General features: G+C 42.2%; 1 protein-coding gene across 1 annotated transcript; it reads right to left on the bottom strand.

The window, feature by feature from the left end:
• Positions 1 to 293: 293 nt before the first annotated feature.
• On the bottom strand, positions 294 to 16,205 carry CDADC1 (cytidine and dCMP deaminase domain containing 1). Its single transcript, XM_075046237.1, has 9 exons — positions 16,088 to 16,205; positions 12,869 to 12,963; positions 11,128 to 11,305; positions 9,710 to 10,288; positions 7,621 to 7,670; positions 6,350 to 6,519; positions 5,758 to 5,947; positions 5,043 to 5,103; positions 294 to 3,733 (listed from the first exon to the last, which is right to left on the bottom strand). Exons 1-9 carry the CDS (start codon positions 16,164 to 16,166, stop codon positions 3,660 to 3,662), a joined length of 1,476 nt encoding a protein of 491 aa, XP_074902338.1. The 5' UTR covers positions 16,167 to 16,205; the 3' UTR covers positions 294 to 3,659.
• Positions 16,206 to 16,533: the final 328 nt, after the last annotated feature.

Here is a 16,533-nt window from a genome sequence, read left to right as displayed (position 1 = left end):
CGCTGCCGAGCAGCAGAGCTGTTGTTGGCCCCCATCGCCGCAGCCGTCCCCCTCTGCGGCGACCGTAACTCCGGATGCCCACCGCGCACGAGTGTGCCTGTACGGGCGGGAGGCGCAGCAGGGACCAGTTTTGCTGCTGGATGGTGAAAGCTTCGCCCACTCCCATCGTTTCCAGCCAAGAAATGGGCTGTGGAGGTGGCAGCTTGCTCAGCGCTTCCCCGAGCTGGTTCTTGCTCTCCCAAGGAAGAGGAAATTAATGGTCATCGATGCTCGCAGGGCCGAGGGAGGGGATGCCGGCCCTTCCCCCGGGCTGGTGGGAGGCACGGTCTCATATTGAGACAAATTCTTCACGCAGAGTGGAGGGAGGTGATGTGGCTCAGCAAAAAGAGCTGGGACTGCAGGAGCAAGGCCCGTAAAAGGTGTGAGCATTTCAAAGCACTCTCTGATGTTTCTAATAACCCAAAGCACTTAAAAATACACTTCAGTACGCACTGTCAGATTAATTTATTAGCAGAAAACATGTTTTGCTGTAAGGCAGACAATTAACAGAGAATTTCTGTAATTCTCAGTCAAGAGGCCAAATTATTACTGATAGTTCATACCTGCAATTAAAATGACTGCTCTGAAATGAACGGGAGACCCAAAACGCATATGGCAATTATTTCATACAATATATAAAATATATAACTTACATTTCTTAATTTTAAATACATTGTAGTTTCTATGTAAGAAACAAACATTCTAGAGTTCATTTGCAAAATAAGCACTGCAGGAGATGTCCAATCTTCGTGGCTCTCCCTGGAAAGCAGATGACATGCACAGCAGCACCTACAGAGTCCATGGGTTGAGAGAGAAAACCCCATTCACATTGTTCCTGTTGGCCAGGGTAAAGACCCTGCATTGTAATCCCAGTAACAATTAAAGAAGTAGGGTTATACTGGTAATTAGAGCCTACAGAAATTTGTGAGCTTCTGAAGGAATCTGTAGAAATACGGCGAGACAGAAATAAAGCCAGACTTCGAAGCCTTCACCCTTACAAGCAATTCCAAGTTTCACAGAAAGTTTTGTACAAAAAGCCCGTTTTTAAAAAATGATAAAAAGTAAAGGTAAAATCTTAACTCCTCGTGAAGTACAGGTTACCAGTAGCATTCACTGCAGTGTAGTTAATGTCTGTGATGTTTGACTTGTATCTTGATTTAGTTCTCCAGGTACTCAGGCCACCTATGATGTTTCAGGGACTTTTCAATTATTTCAGCTGTTCCTATAACGACACAGACTTCTTTCTTTACCCATTTTGATACCAGCTGACTGAGCAGTATAAAACTTAGGGGCCTTAAACCTTCCCCTGATTTTTTCCCCACTTCTACCTCAAGTAAGAGAGCATTCCCAATGGATTATGGAAACAAGAAGGTTTCAGTGGGTGGCATGGGGCGGACTTTTTAACTCTAATCTGGACAGTGTTCTGATCTGTAGAAAAAGCCAAGAGTAATTATTCTAACACAAGATGCCTATGAGAAGCGTGTGTGTGGGATATGCCAAAGTAAAATATTTATGATTTAAAAACAGATTATAGTCTTGCTTATGAAGCATCAACATTTGTATTTAACTTCATATGGAAGTTACAAACAATGAAATTACATAATCCTTGATGAGAGGAAAAAAACCTGTCTTTCTGAGGTTTGTACAGCATCCAGACCAGTAACTTAATCCCCAGGCCCTGGAGTCTGAATCTGACAGGTGAGGCACAGAGCTCTTGCAGCTGGATCTGCTGGTCCTAAATTCAGGAGCCAGGTTCTTCCACACTAGATTACAAAACCTGGTCACATGGCAGTTCAGCAATTTCCTCATGAGCTACTGTGAAAAAGCACTTTTGTAGTGTGATGCAAAAACGGATTTCACTGTCCTTCCCTTAGTTGACAAACAGTGTCAGATTTTTCTCCTTCATTCAGTACCTGGTCCTGGGAAATGAAGCTGTACGCACCCTGCTTACCAAGACAGCGATGGTGCAGGAGGTCAGGCAGTTGCCTGATGAGATTTCTGCTGCTAACACTGCAGGCACCGCACTCAACCAGCAGCCCTGGAGTAGCCGTCAGTCTAACTAGGCTCAGAGAAACGGCAGCTTCTCCCACTCCAGTGAGAGTGAATTCTCGTGGTGGTTATAGGATGTAAGTGTTGCCCAGTTCTAAAGTCCAGGTACTCAAGAATGAAGTTATACTGTGAGCCATGGGGAATCACAGCTCCTTGCTGCAGCTCCAAGCACCAAGAACTGTACCTTAAGTTACAGGACCAGTAGCCAAACTGGGTGAGAACAGACTCCATATAATTAATGCCGTGTTAAGGATGCTTTGCACACTATCCAATCCCAGCTTTGCTATCTTGTTCCAACCTTTTCCAAACCCTAAAAGAAACAAACAGAACATACAGCAGCATCTTAAGACATGATTCCCCTTCCAGGACCTTAAGGAGGGCAGCAAAGATAAGATGCGTGAAAGACCTGGGAAAAGGCCATTTATATATCCTGCCAGCAGCAGCAGAAAAACGTTTAAAGTGTTTGCACTTGAGAACTCAGAAGAGGAGTGAACAGAAAGTCTTGGAAGGTCTGCTAAAACAAACAGCTAGAGGTTGTATTCAAAGCAGCAAACAGATGGGAGTAAGGAGAAAAGATGCTGGGTACAACTCTCTGTTCTGGTTACCCGTTACCTACCCAGCACCCCCTCAAAACTAGCAACAACATTAGACTGCAGTTTCACCGGCTGTTTTAATGTCACCCTCGCTCCACGTGCAGTCATCCAAGAGATCGGCACCTGAAATTCAACAGATCGCCCCATCTAAGAAACAACGGGACATCTGGCACTTTATTAGCTTCTGTAGTCCTAGAAGCCTGTTAGTGAAGATTAACAAAACCTAAACACTAGCAATCTTCACATAGTATGTAGGGGCCAGTGAGATGCACACAGCCAAATTCTTTTAGGCTGCATCCAGAAGCTGAGAAAAAGCAAAGCTAATCTTTGTCTACATTAATTCAGATGGGCTGCACTTGAGGAAGCACACAGAGCAGCAATGCAAGTATCACAAAACAAAACAGCTCTGCTGCTGGGGTAGTTGGAAGAGGTTATGTATGAGAGACAAGCTTGATCTCCGGATCACTTACCTAGCAACGATTGTGAACCCAATGGCTTTGTCTCCTTTATACAAAGCAAAAGCCAATTTCAGCAACAGGAATAATTGCTAGTGATTATTTATCTACCATTTCCTAGAAGATTCCCTTGATGATTGCACTTGAAAAACTAGGGCCTATTTCTGCATTCTGCTAGCCCAGAACTTAGAAATCCATTCCCTCAATCCATACACCAAGCAAAAAAGATACCATTTTATTATTACTCTGATCTACCAACAATAAACTTTCAGTATTTTTTTAATGTGTTAACAATGATTAGCCACCCTGTTACTTTCACAGAAAATACAAGCAGCATTTTTTCTGCAAGAACTTCTAAATTAAAAAGACCTTCAGGTAATACTGTAAAACATGTAAGACATCATAAATAAACTTATTCTAAAAATCACTTTCCAAACAATAAATAAAACTCTTCCTTATTTGAAAGTGCAAACAGGCTGCATTATAAAAAGTACAGAGCAAGACTGCAGAAGTGCTTAATTATTCAACAGTGACCAAGACACAGTTTCTTGTTTTGGTGCTGCTGGTCATCTAGTGATTTCGTTTTCTGGACCCCATCTAAAGAAAAAAAAAACATGTGTGAAACATTAATACAGTAGTAAGCATAGTCTAAATACTCAACACATACAGGCACACTGGAATAACACTGGGTGGGGGGTTGAGGCGGGGGAGCTTGTCATCTTCTCCATACAGAGGAACATGCAATAACCATAGTAAAAGAAACATACTAAGGAAAAATAGCAACTTAAAACAGTTCAGTGTTGAAAATGCAAGCATACCATCTCAAAGAAAACATTGTTAGAAAAATGAGCCCTGTTAAAGGTTGTCAAAGTACCCCAGGATGAATTGTCCTCCAGCTGCGTCTAAAAACAATTAGCAGAGAGACGGACAAACAAGCCCTAACATTTTGCAGTGATTATTAATGCCATAAACACTACTCTTAGCCCTTCCCTCCCCACTTTCCCCCGGACTCAGAAGGAAATAGCTAACAAACAGACTTCTCCACCAATCTAGCTTACTACATGTTAGGAATTAGCTTGTAGTACATGGCTATTCATATGCTACAAAAACCACCTTCAGTCTTTTTTTATGCTCCTAGCAAGGTGCTCAATGCTTTGAGTAACTGCCAACTGCCTATCGGTATACTCCATAGCTTGAGGCACAAAAATTATTTAGCTTCTTTTTCCATATTACTTTGCCCTCTGGATGAGAAACATTTTAAGGACTGGTAGCTGACTGTAGATGCCAATGGTGGGTCCATTTTGTAGCAGAAAAAGGCTTCAACATAAGACTTATCTAAACTGTTTTCAGAAGATGACAGCTCCCTTGCTACAGGGGTGCAGGTCACCAAGGATTTTGTGGCCTTCATATTATATATGTATATAAATGCACACAAAAATAAATATTGATTGAAGAGCATTGGCATAGATTCTACTTCATAAAAGAAGCACTGAAATGTTCTGCAGAACATATTTAAATTACTTGGGTAAGTCCAATTTCTATTGAAAAAGAATGGCACTCTCTATTGAGCACAATGTAAAAAGTCTTTGTTGAACAAAGTTTAAAACACAATAACATAGTCTGAAATGTTCTCTGTGCAAAACAGTATATTGTTGACCTTGATAGTAGCATTACTAGATTTTGTAATGTACGCCAATGACAAGCATTTGTTAAAACAAGCTTATGTTTTTGACTTACCATTAGTTCATCTATTCAAAGAGCTCAGAAAAGTATTCATAGCAAAATTTAACTAATCAAAATCAAGATTAATTAAGACTAATCAATCCTAGAGGGATTCAGGTTTGTTTAAAACATGATCTCACTTATTGACTTCAGTCATAAAATGAATTAATGAAAAAATACTTACTTTCCCTGGCTGTGGGCTCATGAAAATCAAGGGCATTAGTGTGCAATGGATTTAGTTGCCACTGGTAAAAGAAGAAGAAAAAGTTTACTTATTCCAGAAGACAGAAGAAAGAGCAAAGGGAGAAAGAAAAAGTACCCTACAGTCCTTCACTCTAAGGCACGATGAGGGGTGAGGCAAGAAATGAAGGGCTCCCCCTCTAACACACACTGGCTTTGAGGATAAAAAGCTATTAAGGGATGCGTGGCCATTTACTCCCTTGAGAAGGGGAAACGAGCCTGCTCAAACCGACAGTGCTACAGTTTGTCATGGTGAGCACCCTGAGCGCAGATGCACTTGGCCACCTTCAAAACCCACCACAGCTCTTTCAGGAGCTGCCAGAAGGGCTTACAAAATCACACAGTGATCTCCCCCATCAGCTGCCGTGCTGAGACAAGGTGGTTTGGAGAGAACTTCAGAGTGTGAAGAGATCACCTCAAACAACATCAATGACTTAGAGGGAAATCTGCAAGGAAATTAGAGAAAACACTTGGCCCCACCATCTGGCATATGGCACAACTTCTCCCCAGTGTCGTGACAAACCAACATCTCAATTCCACTCACTTGACCAAGCAGCACAAGACAACACTCCTCTATGCTGGCTGCAGATGACTGCTCGCTCCGCCCTCCCCCCAGTGCTGCCCAGAGTTTTTAGAATATAGTATATTTAGATACTTACTGTAAATTTGCTTACACCCTCAAGTTCCCCAAACTTCATATAGGATATGTCTGCTTTCTTTTTTCCAGCATCAACATCTCCTGCATAAATCTGCTTGATACCAGCCCCTTTGATTAAAGGGACACATTCGTCACATGGACATTTCGTCACAAATATCATGCTTCTCTCATCTGGCTTTATTTCTCGACACCTACAAGCAGTCAGAAAACAGAAGTTTCTATCTTAATAGTTTTGAATAGTGATGAACTTTATCCCTCACAAGAGCAAGCAAAGAAGTGTTTTATTATCTACTCGCAGAAGCAACTTATTCCTACTCAAGTGCACAAGTGCACAACAACATCTGGTTTGGTTTTACTATCTGTGAACGAAACACCCATCCCACCTCTTCACACATATCATTGCTGGAAGCCTCAACAATTGCCACGCTTCCGTATTTCAGGTTATAGCATGGTCCTAGCAGGAAGCAGAAGCAGTGCCTTGTATCTGAAGGATAGCTGCCATTAAAAACCAAGTTCAGTCAACATCATGCATTTCTCATGCAACTGTTTCTGAACTGTCTCATTCTTTTCTGTGGTAAAAATAAACCCATTACCTGAATGTCAAGGCGTTCTGCTCCGCATGTATAATGTATCTGAACTTTCTGATTTCCCGATCCTTTTGTTTATCATCCATGTGTGGAAAATCAGCATATTCAGATCCAACAGGAAAGGCATTGTAACCACAGCCTACAAAATACATTGGTCCCGTTCCATCACAGCTTCTCTGTAACAGTAAGCAAAGCATCAAATTTGGAGACATTTAAACGGAGTACTAAACTACTAAGTCAAAGTGTCATACAATGTATACTTTCACGTTATCAGTTCATGCCAAGTTACAGCTGTTAAAAGATAACAGTTCTTGCTAACTGCTCCATGTCAGTATAGAGCTTTTCCATTAAGCTCCACAGGAGCTGCACTGGCAAACTGAAACACCGCAGACAACACACTGCACCAGGCTTTAGAAGCTTTCCCTTTAGCAAGTAATACTGATGGCAGGAACAAAAAGTCTGAAGGATTTAGTCCTTAAGCCTTCCTGCAATGTACAATGCAATGTACAAAATTAAAGACAGATGGAGTTAGTCCCTGATGTGCCAGAGACGGTGTTTCACCTGTCTCTCAACAGACCGAGAGACCAGTGGGCTGACAAAGTAGCAACTGGCGATTGAAACCAGAACAAGAAACAAAACAGCAACAAGCAGTTGGTGACTGAAATGCTGAAAACAAATGAAGAGTATGTTGCAGCTGCATGAAGAATAAGGCTTTCTGGGATTGGTAACATGTATATAGAGACATAAAGAAATAAAAAATATATGTTTGGATGGGAAAAAACACAGTAACAATATTTGTAGAAAAAATATCACTTTGATCCAAAAAGGAATGTGCTAAAGCCAGTACAGCATTTCAACTGTAACAAAAATCCTCAAAAGATTGTCAGGCTATGATTGCACTGAGACCTCTCCAAAAGAGAGCTGCAAAGAGGGACCGTGCAGAGGAGGCACATGCTGCCTGATCAGCAGCTGTGGCAAAACATTGTCACCAGGACACCTGGAATAACTGACAATGACTGGGGAAGCAAGCACCCTGAAAAGCTAGGCAGAGACACTGTGGTAGTTACTAAACTCATTTATACTTCCCCTTCATCTTGACAGCGTAATAATGAAACAGTCATTAACTTAGTTACTAAAGAATGAGAAGTGCAAGCTTTCTATAGTGCTGTGAGTGTGAATGAAAATGCACGTGTATAAACTTAAAAAATAACAAGCTCAAAGCAGATACAAGTGTATGAATTGTGAGTGCAAGAAAAAGTAACTTTTTCAATACTTACTGATTTTTCTTCTGCCCAAATAATAGCTCCAACTCCTGTTTTATGATCCTCTGAAATACATAACATTTCAGCAGTAAATAACAAATAAAGCACTTCTGAGTTACCTATATATTAACATATGACATCCTAGAGTAAGGAAGAACATTCGTTGTTGCTTCTTGGACAGGAGAAAAGAAATGCAGAAAGATCAAGAGCTTAAAAGTCATATGAGTCTACTGCAAAAGCTGGGTGTACTTTAACTGCAACGCCAGCCATTCTAAGACTTTGCTATGTACATTTGTTCACAAATGCTAAGAAGCAGCCAATACTTATATCAGATAAGAAAATGTGTGTCAAGAATATATGTGGACAGGTTCGCTGATGTGAGATGGCAAACTGATAAAAAACTTCTCACTGTTTGCTACTTAATTACTTCATTTCTGCCATTCCTTAAGCTTATGGTTCTGTGGTCTGAATTCCTATCAAAATTAGTTCTTTTTTATACCTAATTCAGAGTCAAAAAGTTAACAGTTGGATTTTGGGCAGGTGTTTCCTACCACCACCATAGGAAAACTGGAACAGAACTTTCATTATGTGACTTGGAAGATTTTTATGGAACTGGGAAATCTTCCCCAGTAGCTATTGATGAGGGTCTTGACCAGTTAAAAAAGAGCATATCAAGGAAAAAAAAATGTTTCAGGCTTCCAGTGATTAATACTGTAGAAGATGTTGTTTCAATTAACCATTTCCATCCCCCTTAGTATCACTACCACATAGAATCACTCAAAGAGGGTCTTTACTGCCAAAGGTATGTTTTATGAGGGCTGACTTTTTATTCTGCATATTTATTAGTCACTGATGTATATTAAGCCAGCATAGAAAACATCCTCTGATCTTGCTCCCCTTATATCCACCTACATAATAATGTAAAGCATCTAAATATGTGTGTTTGTGTTGTTATTTTTTTTCACTTCATTACAGGACTAAAGTGGAATAAGAGTTTGCTCAAAAACCAGAACTGAGTCCAGGCTGAACAGCACAGACAAAACTGAATTTTGCTGCCCCCAAAATAAGTTAAGCTTGGTCATTCTATCTTGCTGTGTACAACAGTAGTTGTACAAAAAACTCACAACTGGTTCCATGAAACTTCTGAATTACTTCCAAAAAACCAATCTCCTCTGCAACTTTTGGTGACCAAATTTGCAGAGGGTACCCTAAAAAAAAAAAGGGAGGGGGGGCAGCGGGGAGGTTCTAAAATATGAAGATTCACCTTCACAAATAACAAAGGCTGAATAAGTCAAAAGGCACATTCAGCACCTGACTTGATAGGTTGGTTTTGTGTGTGTGTGTTGGGGGATTAGTTTTGTTTTAAGCTTTAAATATGCAGTATTTATTTGTTTACAAGGGTTTTAAAAAAGCAACTAGCCTATCTAGATGAAAAAAACATCACTAAGGGGTACCACCAAGTTTTAAGTCTTTATATTCTGTTTTCTGGAAGAACTTACCAGTTTACTGCATTGCTACCCAGAGAGAATAAAGTAGCTAACACAAGTCATCTGTATCAAAAGATAGCCAGTAACTACCCTTCCACCCTGAAAGTCTGTACATCAAAGCTCCAGCATCTTTGCAAAGAAAACCCCTATCAGATATATAATCACTTTCACTAATAAGATTGGAACTAGGAAACTTAGTATAGCTGTACTTAATGCCCTCTGAAGAAGTGTACATAATATTCTTAACATATTGGCACTTACTTGGTAACAGAAACATCTTGTGAAACCTCCATAAAAAAGTCTCAGAGCAGCTTTAAGAATTTAAATGCCATTGTGTTCTGTTTTCAGAAAGGTATTGGACATGTTCTCAGGGCAGGCTATGCTAGCACTGTATGTGAAATACCTGCCCTGATTTTCTCTTGGGAAGCTCATTGCTTTCACACACAACACTATGTACCCCCGTGGAGTTTTTACTACTACTGCTGCTCCTGCTCTACAGATGCAGGAATGGAATTCAGCAGCTTGCTCAAGGAAGTATTTTGGAAGAAGAAAGACTGAAATCAGGAACTCACTCTGCTCATGAGACCCATTCTTCCTCCACTACTGTAACAACTCACCTGTCCGGTATGCAAGTAGTCTGGCTTGTATCATACAGTGCCTTGCAATTTCCTGGGACAAACCCTGATGGTCTGTTTCATTTGTTTGCCATGATTCGCTGTTGTAAAATCCAAAGCAGCCGAAGACAGGGACACTGGCAGCCACTGTTGCCAAGACCAAGACAAGATCTTTCATATTTTGCCTAAGGTTGCTGAAGTACGGATTTTCACAGAGGTTCTCCAGTCCTATTGTCATCAATATTTGCTTGTGTGTTTCCTCATTTGAAATTAGGAATAAACTTTCATACTCTTTTATCCTCTCTTGTCTACATGTAGTATAAAAGTCAGTATTTGAGTCAGGCTGAGATTTTGCTATTTTTTGAATAAAATCAAATTTCGTGGAAGTTTCTTCAACAAATTGCATCATATAGCACACCAAGGGCTGAAGCAACACACACACACGAGCACGACTATTTGACTTCAGTCTTTCTACTGCTTTGGCATCTAGCTTTGCATCATCAGTAGTCATGGGACTGGACACCTCATTCTGCAAGCTGATTTCAGGATCTGCAGGCCAGTAAGAAATCCTGTTCACCCCAGCTGGAAAAGAAGATAATTCAGCAAAATGAACCATGCAAGCACAGTGGAACGTAAACCTCATTTTCAACACATTATTGCCTAACCCTGTTTTTACTCCTTTAAAGCCATGAGTGCTGTTTCAGTGGCGTCTGGACAACAAAAATGCTAGCATATACGACGAGTATCAAGAGCTTATCAGACTTGATAATCGGACTACAGAAAAAAATTGGAATTTCCTAAGTTCTGAGATCTTTGTGGCAGTCTAATTTTGCACCTTACCTACAACAGATACATTAACACCACACAAAAAAGTTAGCACTAGCAGAAGTTGCTGCCGCCATTAAAAACCAATACTTGCAGAAGGGCTGTACCAGCAGATCCCATTTCAGGAAGTGAATAACCTGACTTGTCTTCATCTCACTTGAGAAAAGAAAACCCTAAAGTACTCCCTGTGATTTCTGCATAAAACCACCCTTCCTCTGGTGCCACTGACAAGCAATGGGAGGGCACGGAAAAACGTAGCAATCTAGGCCTCATCATCAGGCTTAGGGTTGCTCTGGCAAAGTGCAACAGGTATGTCAGAATCTCAGCAGTGCATCCCAACCAAGAGACAAGCACCACCAATACTGATAGCTGCACAGAGAAATAGGGTCTCAGTAGCAAACCCTAGTTTCTTGATCATCAGCTCCAGGAAATGCACATTCAATACTATTTTCAGCCTTGTGGAAAATATCAGTGCAGGCTGCACAAGTTAGGGATTGGCATTCACAACTGGGACAATCCAAAGAGAAAACAGGCTTTCTGATACCACCACCACCAAGCATAACATTTACTTCTACTCTACTACAGTCATTGCTTACCGTTTACAATCATTTTTAAACAAGTTGAACATGGTTTTCTGGAAAAATAAAGATCACAGTTTTTAAGCCTTGATCCGTGTTTAATGAGTGCAATCTGGCCAGCATGCAAGTCTGTACTGGAACAATGAAGACCGATAATCTTCATGTTTTTCACCACAACTAGACCACTCTTCTTTACCTACAGAAAAATGCATTACTGTTATTATTATTTTACTTTTTTTCAACATCAGATCCATAGAGATGTTACAGCTCTTCCTTGGGTAACAGTAATCAGCCAGCATCAGAGCATATAGCTCTTCAATACAAATTGTGGTATGAATCATTGAGCAATCTCTGTTATACTTCCCCTAAGCAGTATGGTTTTTTTTTGGTGATGGTTTCTACATATGCCTGTTAATATCAGAGTGCTGTGCCCCTGTCAAACTTCAAAGAGGGACTTGTTGCAAATTCCTGATTTTTCTGGTCATTGCTTTGCCCATAACAAAACCCAGAGGCAGCATAGAAAATCCTGTCAATTATAGCTGAAAACCCCTCTGAATCATCAGCATCTGGAAATGCTCATGAATTTAATTTCTGTCTTAAGCTTGACCATCCTGGGAGCCAATAGCTTCTCTAGCTTTATTTCTGTCTCTTCATTTATAGAAATGAATCCTGGTTCTAAAGAATCTTCCATGGAAAAAGTCTGCATACCACAGACGAGTTTTTACATCTGGATTCCCATGTATTGTGAGGAAACTGGATACAGGATAGTTTGATGAAGTTGGTGAAATGGATCTCATTATGCAATGCAGCTGCTAACAGAACACTGATGCCTTAGATCTGTCAAATATTCAATTTCTTTGTGGTTACAGAAATGAGGCTGTACTAAAGCCCTGCATATAATCCACGTGCCATTCCTAACTGAATTACTAAATCTGAAACTGCTTTTAAAGTCTGTATGGTGTTGCTCATCTATCCCCCTTTCAGATCTAGTCTGGGACATACCAAACTTGGAAAATTAGGCCGAATTGTCACTCAAATTATTTTGCTATCTTTTCTTGTCCTGGCTGATACATGTGCTATGGATTTTAGCACACGGGCATGCTCTGCACAAAGTAGTAATTATTTTAAAGAGCACAATAATAACTCTCATCACAAAAGGAAACACCCTGTTCTAGGACAATCTGAAAATGCCCCTCTGCTTTGAGGTGTAACTGGCAGCTACTTGGAAGACCCATTCTCAAGGATGGTTTCTTTTCATTGTCACTAAGGTAGGTATCTACAAGTTGTTCATCAGCAAACATTTCAAGTAGTTCTGTGCACATCCACAGTATAAAAGAACTCTTCTGCAATCATGAACATCGAGATTTTAAAGAATATCTCTATACTATCAACCACAGTGATTTTAAAGTTATAATTAGTATATACTAAGAAGTGCACGGTATCCACCATGCCTCCTTTGTTACACTCTTCAAAATACCCACCAGCATTTTTTACTGTTTGCTTCACCTGACGGGGTTATACTTTGCCTTTCAAAGTTTTTCAGAAATAGCATGCTATTTAACCATTTTGCTATTTTTTCTCCCACCAGTGGATTTTTTCCTACTTCTAAGAAATATTTGAAAAATGTTTATCAGCCTTGGTTTTTTTTTCTTCCTCTCTGGACTATCTGTCCTGTAAAGAGCAGTTAGGTTAAATTCACTGCAGGAGGTATTAGCATCTGTTCAGAAAGACCAACTAACGGTAAACGTAGACATTTTACCTGTGATTTTTTCTGTTGCTCGGCCGAGGGAAAGAGCTCCATCCAGAGACTGAACAAAGTAAAAAGATTCACCTTAGAAAGTCTTGGCATTTGACCTGTCATTAGAAGAAAAAAGGAGAAATATTTACTAAAGAATATTTATAAAGAAACCCCACAATTTTGAACAATATTTTTCAAGTCTTCTACACCACAGCTGCTACAGAAGCTGGCATCAACCACTTCTTGCTATTACAGCAGCTAAATCCACACTGTCCTCTTCAGGGCAGTAGTTGTCAACTCAGAATGCTCACATCTGGATGCAGACATCAGATCTGTGCAACAAGAGAAAACGGTGAAACTTTCACTGAAATTCAGTGAGTTAATTCTACTCAGAGGTGAAGAGCAGAAATCACAGATCAGATCCCACATAATGTAATGTGCTCAAGTGATTCACAGATGCTTACAGAAATTTGAGACAGCTTGTGATTCAGCTTCAGGCTCACCACAGAAGACAACAAAAATATCTAGGTACGCATCATGATCTTACACTGACACCCGCAGCAGGAGTGGATAAGCCATTGTGAAACCTTTCAGTTACACCAGTTCTGGAGAAACCTACTTCTGCCTTTTTACAGTCTGCTTAAATTTTGGTTAGATTTTTACAAAAATTTAAACCTATTGCTCAGGCTGTCACTTTGGACTAAATAACCAAAGAGGTAGCAAAGAATCCCTTCTTGGACTACCACATTGTGCTGTGTTGTGCTTCTACTCAAGATCTGGACATTGTCCTGCAAGGGCCAGTGCTCAGCATTACCGAGTGTCCCAAAATGAAAAAAGGAGGAAGCACTGCATTGCTCACTAATGCTTGCACCATTCCAGAGGTAAAGCTGTCTTGCCTCACACTTAGCAAGAAGTTAATTACGTCTTCGAAAAAACTCCAGTCCCTATTTCAGGGGTGTTTACAGAGAGCTGTAATGAACACATATTCTTCTGCAGGTCTCACGTGTGCTGTCTGACAATAGTATTATTTCTGTTTTTATCCCTTCCTACAAACGTTAAAGTTTTTGCAAAGGAGGAAAAGGCAGAGGCAAGACTAGAACAGAGAAGAACATTTCTCTAAGTAGTTCCGGCAGTTTGGAAGAGATATAATCAGATACTAAGATTGCTTCAGTGGGGGAGAGGGTCAGTTTAATGACATGTCTGTGAACCCAAACAATTAGGACAGCAGATAAACACATGCAATCCGTGACCGGAAAACCTTTTTCAGACAGTATTTTAGCAGCTTTTTTTCACACAGAAGTGTGATTTTTGGAAAGCAACTATAGACCTCTCAGCAGCACCATCTGATGCTGTCCACTACTCCTTAGGCTGCCCAGCTATGCTATCCTGCTGTGCACAAGCACTGCAAGGGGCACCTGGTTAGCACAATCAGATATGTGGGCTAGAAATGTAGCTGGCAAGCAGCACACATGAAGATTTGTTATCACTTGTGCTAAAAACAAATTGTAAAAGTAAGTCTACAAGCCACAGCTAAACAAGTAGAATTTGTTTTCTTAAATGCGCATTTGAGTTCATTCTCATTACAGCCCCTGTTCACTCCTGTTGTAGCACACACATGTACAGTTCCCAAACGGCAAGCAAAAATGAACAGTGTAATTTATACCAACTCACACGTATACCGTCATGTTTTCTAAAATGGATTACAGTTTGGCATACAGAGTAGATTTAAAACAGAATACACCAGAAACAAGTTCGAATCATCATTTGTTTTCTTGGACCTAATCTGAATGCGACCTGTCAAACACATGGGAAACAAACTGAAGACTGTACCAGTTCACAACGCTGTTGTGAATTGACATGAATTTATAATGAGAAGCAGGAGAATATTATGATGAAAAAGGAAAGACCTGTGGTCACAGTTATATCTATGTATCCACATCTTTATTCACTTAGGTAGTTAAATGTTCCCTTAAGTTCAACAGAGTAAAGAGAATACTGATTAAAGTGGCCTGGAAAAAAGGTAGGAGCCATCTTACAGAATTTAAAGCAACTACAGAAGACCGGGGAAGAAAAGGAATCGGGCTCTTTGCAGCTGAGAGCAAAACCGCATATGAAAGGAGTGCTCTTTTCAGGTGCATCGAGTCCTCACACCTTCCCTACTTTACACAAAGGTACGATTTTATTCCTCCAGGTTAGGGATCTTGCTCCAGTGAGGCAAGGCACGCTCCAGGGAAAGCATGCTGTGAAGGCCACTGTCGAAAACCCTGCTGCTCCTGCACCTGCAAGCAAAACAGGAGCAGGGCACTGCCCATCCAGACATGGCTCAGATACAGGATTATGCCACGCTTGCGACGTAGGAGTCCCTAGTTCAAAGTCTGCAAGGCTCGGAAGAAGTCATCTTACAAGTACGAAACTAACGCTGTGCTTTGACACCATCGAGGGGGAGGAAATCAGTGCGCTTACGCTCCTGTCTGGGAAAAGGAAACTAGAAACCATTTTCAGAGTTCCTTTTCTTCGCTCACTTGGAAGCAGGATTTGCATAAAACTAGGATGAAACAAAACCCATTTACCCATCACGGAGACCTGGCAGCCCTGTCATGGTCCTCAAGTCTGACAGCTCTATATAGAGCCCACGGGCGGTCTGTACGTACACACCACTACTGCAGCGACGGGAGAGATGAAATCTATCAAAATCTGCTTCATCTGGGCATCCCCAGCCTTGTGGGAAAGTTGCTCCCTACTAAATTCGTGCATGGGCCCTGCTATAGGGGTTAGTAAGGACACCCCTCAGAAGGCAAGCGTTGTTATGCACCGGTTTATACACAGTATAGAACTGGAAAAAGAAATCACTTGGGGGGGAGGAATGCAAAATACAAGCATATGTTATCAAAAGGCCTTATGTTTAAGAGCACCGGCAAGCGGGGGGGGGGGGGGGGCACAAATACACCTTATTGCCCTGCCTGTACCGGGCAGGAGCACTCTGTGAAGGAGCAGCTGAGGAGAGGGAAGGCGGGAACTCTCCGAGCCCCCCTGAGGAGAGGACAAACCCGACGGCTACCGGCCATTTCGTTCCACACCTCGAAGCAGCCGGTGGGTGGGCGAGGAGAGACCCTCGAAAGGCGGCTCCCCGCCAGCCGTCACCTCCCGCTCCCTCACGGGGTCGCGGCTCCCTCACAACCGGGGGGCAGGCCCCGGTCCCCGTGTCGCGTCGTGTCCCCGTCGTCCCCCCCCCCGCCTCACCGGCCATGCTGTCGGTCTGCGTGCTCGCCGCCCTCACCCGCGGCCCCCCGGCCGCCACCGCTTCCTCTGCGCCGTGCATCGGTGCCGGTCCCGGTGTCGGTGCCGGTCCCGGTTCCGGTGTCGGTGTCGGTGTCGGTGTCGGTGTCGGTGCCCGCCGCCTCCCCCTCCCCGCCCCCATGGCGGCCCCGCTCCTCCCTCAGGGCGTCGCCGCGGCGGAGGCGTCTGCATGGTAACCGCCGCTGACGGGCGGGCGTTTCGGCCAATAGGGAGCGCGAGTTGGGAGGAGGGGGTGGGGCTTGTCGTGGCGGGCCGGCTGAGGGGAGCCCGGTGTGAGGTGGGCGCCGTCCTCCGTCGGGAGGTTTTTTTAATGTCGGAATACAGCCCGCCGCCTCGCCTCAGCCCGCGGGGAGGGGGGGGTCTCGGCGGTGGCTGTGGTGCTGAGTCCT

The sequence above is a fragment of the Buteo buteo genome, chromosome 14, assembly GCF_964188355.1.
Source record: "Buteo buteo chromosome 14, bButBut1.hap1.1, whole genome shotgun sequence".
Classification (NCBI taxonomy): Eukaryota; Metazoa; Chordata; class Aves; order Accipitriformes; family Accipitridae; genus Buteo; species Buteo buteo.
The sequence above is the reverse complement of the archived record's forward strand: the minus strand, read 5'-3'. Positions and strand labels throughout refer to the sequence as shown.

What these genes read in the sequence shown, in the direction of transcription:
- CDADC1 (XM_075046237.1), bottom strand. Translation starts at nt 16,166, where the DNA reads ATGCACGGCGCAGAGGAAGCGGTGGCGGCCGGGGGGCCGCGGGTGAGG. An exon ending in GCAGACCGACAGCATGGCCG is followed by an intron (nt 12,964 to 16,087) that starts GTGAGGCGGGGG and finishes TTCTAATGACAG; the next exon opens with GTCAAATGCCAAGACTTTCT. An exon ending in TTTGGGCAGAAGAAAAATCA is followed by an intron (nt 6,520 to 7,620) that starts GTAAGTATTGAA and finishes TTACTGTTACAG; the next exon opens with AGAAGCTGTGATGGAACGGG.